This window comes from Nelumbo nucifera, chromosome 2 (assembly GCF_055504915.1).
Source record: "Nelumbo nucifera cultivar China Antique chromosome 2, China Antique-T2T, whole genome shotgun sequence".
NCBI lineage: Eukaryota > Viridiplantae > Streptophyta > Magnoliopsida > Proteales > Nelumbonaceae > Nelumbo > Nelumbo nucifera.
Window position 1 is genome coordinate 46,890,693 of NC_142650.1, and position 9,308 is coordinate 46,900,000.

At 31.8% G+C, this 9,308-nt stretch overlaps 1 protein-coding gene and 1 non-coding gene across 2 annotated transcripts; one reads left to right on the plus strand and one right to left on the minus strand.

Annotated features, from left to right (window-relative positions):
- Positions 1-7,319: 7,319 nt before the first annotated feature.
- LOC104602540 (LOB domain-containing protein 21) lies at positions 7,320-8,688 on the minus strand. Its single transcript, XM_088898768.1, has one exon. The coding sequence runs from the start codon at positions 8,087-8,089 to the stop codon at positions 7,511-7,513; it is 579 nt and encodes a 192-aa protein (XP_088754894.1). The 5' UTR covers positions 8,090-8,688; the 3' UTR covers positions 7,320-7,510.
- On the plus strand, positions 8,142-8,215 carry TRNAI-AAU (transfer RNA isoleucine (anticodon AAU)). The gene has a single exon. It is a non-coding gene; the product is annotated as a tRNA-Ile (tRNA).
- Positions 8,689-9,308: the final 620 nt, after the last annotated feature.

Consider the following 9,308-nt stretch of genomic DNA (forward strand, 5'->3'; position numbering starts at 1 on the left):
GTCCACCTAAAGTCCGAATCGTCCTCCAACTAGGAGTAGTTAGATCGTGCACCATCACCATCCAATTGTTAAAATTTTGAATCCAAATCCATTTTATTGTATTTAAAAGAAAAAAGATTAAAAGTTTATAGCTTATACATACATCTAATAAATTTATATAAATATAAAATATTGAAATAATTAACTTTACATATATGCATATATAATTATATTACAACATACAAAGACGTTATAGTGGATTATGCAACCACAAATCCATGAACCCCCAACTCTGATGTAGGAGGGATTCAAACCCAAGTCTCTTGTACAATCAGCAGGAGCAAGCAACAAAATTGGTAAAAATACCTAAAAAACATTTGTGGAGGAAGAAAATTTTGTCATTGGTCGAATGCATCAAATTTGATGATATGGATGAAGAATACCAAATGCCAAAGACAACCACCGCAGCCAATGAAATAATGGAATTTCCAATTCCGGAATGTTTGGTCATTCCACCGCCCAAAACGCTACCGACCAGCCTACTCACATGACAACAGCCGCAAATAGGGAAAAACATCTGTGTCATTCATTTTCAGATGTTCCCAATATGCGACTGTAGCATCTTGCGGGGGGTGGGAGAGACTTTGGACTTGGCTTTGAAGACTGAAAACCCAAATCGACTTTGGACATGGTTGATCCATGGGCTACCGCTAACCCAACAATACAAACAAATATATTTTACGTGATTGCTTTCTTAGTGAGGGAGAGGGAGGGATTAATAAATTCTCATTTCTTTTTTATTTCTTATCTATTTATATATATAATATAAAAAAAGAAGAAATGGATGAATCGTCCAACACCTTGATTTTATATTTTCAATCCTATCCCTCCATGATTTTATATTTCCAATCCTATCACCTCTTAAAATGCATGGAAAGAATGGGACGAGTAGAGTTTGGGGGTTTCCAATCCTATCCCTCCCTGATTTCATATTTCTAATCCTATCCCCACTTAAAATGCTTGAAGAGAATGAGAGTATGGGACAAATAGAGTTTGAGAGTTTCCAATCCTATCCCCTCCCTGATTTCATATTTCCAATCCTATCCCCTCTTAAAATGCTTAAAGAGAATGGGACAAGTAGAGTTTCGGCGAACACCCTAGACTATAAATGTTTGGTTCATTTTTAGAACAGGTCTAGTCCAACCAGATTAGTAAATGAGATAATTAATAAATTACTAATGCATTAATTAATAAATAAGTATATTACAATAATCTATAATTAATATAATAATTAGCGAGGCAATAATTAATAAATTAGAACAATTAAAGCATTACTATTATTAATAATTTATTATTTATAATTATTAATCAATAATAATTGTTTGGATTAGTAAATGAGATAATTAATAAATTATTAATGCATTAATTAATAAATAAGTATATTACAATAATCTATAATTAATATATTAATTAGCGAGGCAATAATTAATAAATTAGAACAATTAAAGAATTACTATTTTTAATAAATTTATTATTATAATTATTAATCAATAATAATTGTTTAAATTTACAAAAATAATAATAGTAATTTCTGAAAATAAATACAAATAATTAATTTATTAATAAATTACTATTAATATTTATCAATAAATCATTATCAATAATTTCTAAAAATTTTAGTAATTGATTGTTGGTAAAAGATATTGAAATAATTACATTTCTAAAAATTATAATTATGTTTTCAGATAATTATAAATTATTGATTAATTTCATTCAAAAATGAAATTATGGATGATTTTTTGATTATTCATTAGATTACTGAAATTATTGAAAATTTATTGATTATTCAACCAATAAATAATTATTGAAAATTAATAATAGATTATTCAGAAAATTAGCATAAGTCTCATTATTACATTTTCAGAAAATTATTGATTAATTTTAATTGAAAATAACAGATAAGTTAGTGCAATTTTGGACTTTTATGACGTTTTTAATTTTTGGAATATTATGGAAAATTATTGTAATTATTGAAAATTTATAATTATGTTATCATAATTTATAATTATTGAAATTTTTATTATTATCAATGTAATTATAAAGATTACACTAAAATAATTGTTAGTGTAGTTTAACTAATTCCTTTTTTCATAATCTCAAATAGTCATTCCCTTTATCTAATAATTTTTGAAAAATTAATAATAGAAAAAACTGCGAATCTTGATTTAAAATAATGGAAATTAATAGTAATAATTATTGTTACATAAATAACAATTTTCCATTTTGTACCAATTCCAATAATGTAATTATTAAATTACATAAATTTCCATTATTTAATAATAATAATTACTACAAAATTATAAATTACAATAAAATCTGTTATTTGAAATAACTGTAATTACAGTAATTTTTAAATACAGAAATTCCAATAATAATTATTACTGTAATAATTACAGTTTGTTTCAAAATAATTTTATTACACTAATAAATCTTATTGGAATTTTATTGTAATAATTCAATTACAATAATTATTGTAATGAAATTTTTATTTCTAATTACAGATTTGTTTTTCATATTAACTTTATTACAGAAATAATTATCTTTGAAATTTTAGTGTAAATTTTTATTTTACGGAAATTTATAACAATAATTATTATTGGAATTTTATTGCTGATAGTAATTACAGTAATAATTATCATTGGAATTTACATTTTCAGAAATTTATTAATGTAATTTTATTAGTGTAATTTTATTCTTAGTGTAATAATAATTATTAAGTTACATTAATTATTATAGTAAAATTTGTTATTTTCAAAAAACTGTAATTACAGTAATTTTGAAATAACTGTAATTCCAACAATAATAATTATTAGTGTAGTTAAATTAATTACTTTTCAAAATAATATTAAAATAATAATTATTATTGGAGTTTTGGTGTAGTAATTAAATAGAGTAATCATTATAATAAATATTTTACTATAGTTACAATTTCTTAAAATTAATTTTATTACACTAACAATTAAATCGTGTTATTTTCCAGAAAAATTACTAGAAATCAATGAATATACAAAGTTTTCAACCAATAATTTCTTTATAAATGTCATTTAAAATTAATTAAAAATTATAAAATTGAAAAATAAAGTCAACAATTATAGCTCCAGGAAAGAGTTGGTGGAGTTTGCAAATTGGCAAACAAAATATCATAATTTTGGAAAATTTTGGAGAAGAAACTAAAAAATATATTAATGTAATTTTGGAAAATTTCTTTATAATGTAGTAAATAATTATTGAAAATTATGGAATATTTTGGAAATTTTATTACATTTGATCGATTTTGGAAAATTATTTAAAAATTGTGTGATTTTCATTTTAAATTATTAAAGATAAATTAGTATTGGTAAAGGAAAACGGTAATTTGATCCAATAATTGCACAAATTATTTCTGTTATTAATATAAATTAGTATGATATTGGAAAATTTTAGAAAAAGGTAATTATTAATTAAGTTACATTGAAAAATAAAAGATAAATTAGTGTAATTTTGTAAATAATATATTTAAAAAGAAAATAAATTATTTAGTATATTTAAAAAATCAATAATTTAATATATATATATATATATATATATATATATATATATATATATATATATATATATATATATACTTTTAGAAATTTACTAGTAGCCGACATTCAATATATCCTTTTGATCATTTTTACCAGCAAATTAGAGATTGGATTTTGCTGTGCATCGCACGGGTCTCTACTAGTTTTAGTAAAAACTAAAAAGTTGAGTATTGGTGTTAGTGTATTCCTATTTCCCAAATCCCAACCAAAACAAGAAATCAAGTGATTTTGCATATTGAATCAGTATTAAGAAGGTTTCAGCTAAAACCCTGTGGGGTGGGGTTTCATATTTATGAATTTTTGGTTTATGCTGTATTGTAAGCGAGCAAATCCCTACTTTGCCGTACCAATCCGCCATAACCTGACAAATCCAGATATGTATTTGGTTGAGGGATATGAACGAACACCTTTTGGCTTGGGCTGAGTATGGCCCTCGAACTGCAGACAAATCCCCCCATGAGGTGCAAGGAAGTAATACAGAGTGGATTCTGGCCCAACCCATGTTATCCATCCATTTCACTTTGGGTTAGACTATGATGCCGAACAGACATGATTTTCCCACTTTGAAGTTGAAAGTGGGTTGAAGAGAATTATGGGAAGAGGATGATGCATCGGAATGGTCGTTATCACAATATCAGTTAGGCTTCTGAGTTGAATATGTATGATCTCGTTGACGAGTTAATAAAATATAACATGTCATGTTTTGTCAGCTTTAGTTGGGCCCTGTGTGATGCACCAACATTGTCAAGAAAAATTGAAGTAAAAGGAACTATATAACATATCAGATAGGTGTATCATATCCTATCTTTACTTCATTGATATAAGTTATATAAATAGTTTGATAATTTTAAAGTTTTAGATGAAATGGATGATGTGGTAGGTTCTTCTCAATTTTCAAAAAAAAAAAAAAAAGAAAAAAAATTTTGATCAAATAAAACTTTACTTATCAAGAGAATATATAGATACTGAGAAGTGAGAACCATGATTTGGTTTAGTTCATTGAATCTCAAATAAGTTGTAACGAGAGCACCAAATTTCCTATGTTGTATTGATTAATTATTAGATTCACCTAAATTACCAAACTTATGAAATTGGTTTATCTAAAATTGCCCAAATTATTTCCCAAATAACCAGAATACAATAATTAAATTATAAAAAATTACCAGCATTTATTTACCAAAAAATAATTTTTTTAATGAAAATTAATATACCAAATTACCAAAGTTAATATAATAAAATGAATGACAAGTTTAATTTTCCATATAACAAAATTAACCACCAAAATTAACAAAATAAATGTACAAAAATTACCAAAATTATTTCACTTTTGGAAATTAATAATTCACCAAAATAAAAAAATACTAAAATTAATAAATTAATAATTTCCCATAATTACCAAAATTATTCATTATTTTTGGTTAATTGTTAATTTACCAAAATAAATCAAAATTTACAGTTAAATATTATGTCATTTTCTTGACCCAAAATATTGCTACAGTGTTCGCCCAACAATGAGACCACAAATAACGTCTCAGACCCTCAATATCAAGGGCTCGCATCTTGTTAAACCTCTTGTTCATGGGAAGCATGACAAACATACCATTTTATTGAATTAATGGGGATTTAATGGGATTGTTCCGTTAACAATAGTCCATCCAATTGAACCGGCCCGGCCACTATATCACAAAAAACAATAAAACCCAAACATTTGAAATCTCCTCCACACTGTCTCTGAGTATGCTGTGACCAGACCACGGGTGATTACATGACATTTGGTGTTAAAAATCAACCGACGACCGGGAACCAAAGACCAGCGGTAAGTTCTCTTCTTCACTTTCTCTTCATCTCTCATCCTTCTTCTTCTTCTTCCCTTTTTCTTTAAATTTGGCTTGAAAATTAGATAGGAAGGCTCATAGAATGTTGTTTTCGAGTACAACATTAAAATTATTATTACTTTATTTATTAATAGTACCTAATATTCTAATTAGGCGTATTCACTGATCGGGTTGGGTCGGTTTGAGTCATTTTTTTCAATTGACTTGACCTAGTTGGTTTACTTATTGACTAAATCGAAACCGATCGACCCTGAAGCAAAACTGACCCAAACATAAAAGACCGGTTTTGGTCGATTTATTGATTTAGTCGGTTTTTAAATATATTTTAAATTAAAATGTTTATTTCTGAATATTTATTTATATTTAAGTTTATTTCTTTTTAGTTTTTATGCAAAATCAAAATATATATTTAAATCAATTAGTTTTTTTATGCAAAACTGTTTTTTTATCAATATATATTTAAATTTATACAAAATTGAATTAAATATTGTACCATTGTATTATATTTGTATTAGTTTTATGTTTTTAGTTTTTATCATAAATAACCAATTTTTTTCAAAATTCAAACAAAACACAAATAAAATATATCAATATTTAACATAAATAAAATAGAAACTAATTAATAATTACTTAAACAGGTTTGATTCAGTTTAATTTTGATTTTTATACCAAATTGTTGATTTATTTTTTTATATAAACCGAAACCGACCGGGCAGATTTGATCGATGTAGTTGTTTTGCAGCCTTATTGCCATCCTGAGATTTTAACATCTAGCGATTCTTGCCGCACTAAGCATTGAATAATTTTTGCGGCAGCAGGATGGATATTAAGTTAGATGGCACTTTTGATTCCCAAGCTCTGTTTTGCCAACTGCGCTATTGATCCTTTGGTAATGTTAGCCATTCACGGCACTCGATTGCCATCTGGTCTGATGAGGGAACGAGGCGCCTGTGAGGCGCCAGGTGTGAGGAGTCATAGCGGCCGAGTGGCCGAGTGAGTGGGGACTGGGGACTTATCAGACATGTTTCGGCAACCCAATAAGCAATTCAAGGTGACCCTCAGCTTCACTTAACAGTTAACACCTTCTTCTTTGAAGTTTAAACTTTGGAGCATTAATACATAAACAAACCGCAATCACCTATTTTCTGACTTTGCCAGGTACTACTATAAAGGAAGCGCAGCTGCTACCAGCCAGAACATTCATGGATTATATTGGGATATGGTTGGTATCCTTTGGAGAGCACTCTCATCATATCAGCCCGTGGGCTGTGGCCGGCCCCACATTTATTTGGAGCTTTCCTCGGCGACGTTAACCGTACAGACTAAGGGTGTTCCCCACGTCAGCTGGGGCCCGCCCCAACCATGTTGCCATGTGGAAGATCCCCGGATTATTTAGAATTTTACTGGTCTACATATATATGTCCTATACATTAGTTGTTGCAATAAATGAGTAGGCTGTACGTGGACCATGGCATGCGCATGCGCCACACGGCCTACACCCCACACCCCACACCTAGTGAAGATTAAGGAAGGGTGTGCCGTTCGGGTATGAGATCGATCCACCCAACCGGAGCCCATTTCTTCCTTGGCCGGACTCAGCCAACGATCCTCTGATGATGATTGATGATGCGTCCTCCCTCCGACCCACCCCCACCCCCCCAGTTCAAATAGCTAGAAAGTTAGCATTAACAGTGAGTGGGATTAGGATGAGATCAGCTGTGATCTGGGTTGGTGAGCAGATGGTGACAGCCCCATTTGCCAATGTTGGTAGTACGTACTAGTAACTAGTTGTGTATGACTCTCACTCTGTATGTGGTGGGGGAGAGAACTTTCAGCTTTTCTATTTTGTGTTGTGCTGTTATCACGAGAAACAGATATTGAATGACCCCCAAACTGAAAGCTTGATAGTTTTTGTGATGGCTCTACAAATCTACTCTCAATACTAGATACGCTCTACAATGGCAGTACGCAATGTGGATGGCAAATTAAAAGAAAACACACCTGTCTCACTCACAACAGCAGTCGATTTAATTTACTTCATCCTAGAGAGAGAGAGAGAGAGAGAAAGGATCATTGAAAATCATCTCCCTTTTCATTCTGCTGCTGGTATTCTTGAGTACACAAGGATCTGTGACCTTGAAGAAGGGTCTGAGACCTCATTGCATCTGAAATAGGAAAACCGGGGAGAGCTGCAGCTGGGAGGAGGGGTACAGGTACAGCACGACTGGTGGCGGCGTTGTAGCGAGCCAGACGGGCTCTAACAATGGCGAGGTCATGTTGGAGCTGAAGCATTTGGGCTTGTAGGAGAGCGATGGCACCTATGCAACCGTAGACAGGGTCCCTGAGCCTCACCTCTGCCTCGTAAGCCAACGAATTGACGGTGTCCTCTCGATGCTCCTCCGGGACCTCTGCAAGTATCTTGCTGACGTTGCTTGCTCCGAAAACCTTGTGGACTCTTGCAAACTTGCGCGCTTCGTGAGCCCGGAAATAAGGCGCAAATATACAATTAGGGCTGCATCTCCTCTTCAGCGATTTGCAGGCTGCACAGGATGAGCTTGAACGGCATTCCTGACCTCCCTTCATCATCATTTCCTTCCTAACAGTTAAATTCTTCCTCCCATTCACACTGCTTTGCTTTCCCTTTGCCATTTCACTTGAAATACCTCACTAGTAAGGTTGAATAATCACCTCCTATCAATCTGGCCTATTAGCTCAGTTGGTTAGAGCGTGGTGCTAATAACGCGAAGGTCGCAGGTTCGAGACCTGCATGGGCCATGTTTAAATTTTGTCTTTTTCCACCAATTACAACACTGAAATTAAAATTGCATAAAATTAAGCAATTTTGAAAAAAAGGAAAACAAATGAACAATCCAATGGACGAGAAGAGCTAAAAAGAGTTATAAATTTGGAGAATAGAAATTCCGTATCCGCTGAAAGAAAACATTTGCCGGGAAGCAGGGACATTTGATGGAGAAAAAGACAAGAAGCTGCAGAACAAGTCAATAATGGAAGGTCCACAGTTAAATTCTGTATAAGCGTAACACAACAACAACAACAACAGTTGTAAAGACGACATGATCGTGGGCGTGGCTAACTTGTATTTTAATGCTTGCCGGCTTTCGAGCCTGTAGGGTAAGGGTTTCCTGCCGCGTGAGGGTTGAGACCTTGAGGCCTTGAGGGAGGGCTGCCATGCCAATTTCTCAAAGGCATCCCAACTGAATGACATTGATATGACCTCCCCCTCTCCCCCTCTCCCCCTCTCCCCTTCCCTTTCTCCCCGATTAACTCTAGCTACCTATATTTGTAATTGTTGTCGCCTTATCGGTTCTCCAGCTTTAGTATCTTTTCCTTGGAACAAGTGCCCTTTTTTGTTTTCTGCTGATAAAAATTAATCATGTGGACGATGCCTGTTGACCTAGACTTGCCAGGTGTCAAAAATTGATGCAACAAAATTCTTTCCTATTTTTCTTTTAACATTTATTTAATAAAAAATAAAACACTACAAAAAAAAATTGTCATTTCACCATTACTAGGAAAAGAAAATAGAAGATAAAGTTGCAAGATATGCAGTTGGAGGAGAGAAAGGGGGTCAATGGGTGTCGTTTTCTAAAATCCAAAGAATTCAAAATAAGATCTTGTGGAAAAGAACTATGATTTTGCAGCATAAATACTAATCATCAACAGTTCTTTTTTTTTCCTGTTTTACACTGTTTGGCAGCACCGCTACCCGTGGGCACTTGCACAAAGAATAAAGTGATACCACGTTTCATCTCGATTCGCTAGAATAGGCAATAATGAGATCACCATTTTAGTAAACGATGCGGAGAAGGGTAGTGACATTGATCCGCAAGAAGCTCAGCGAACTCTT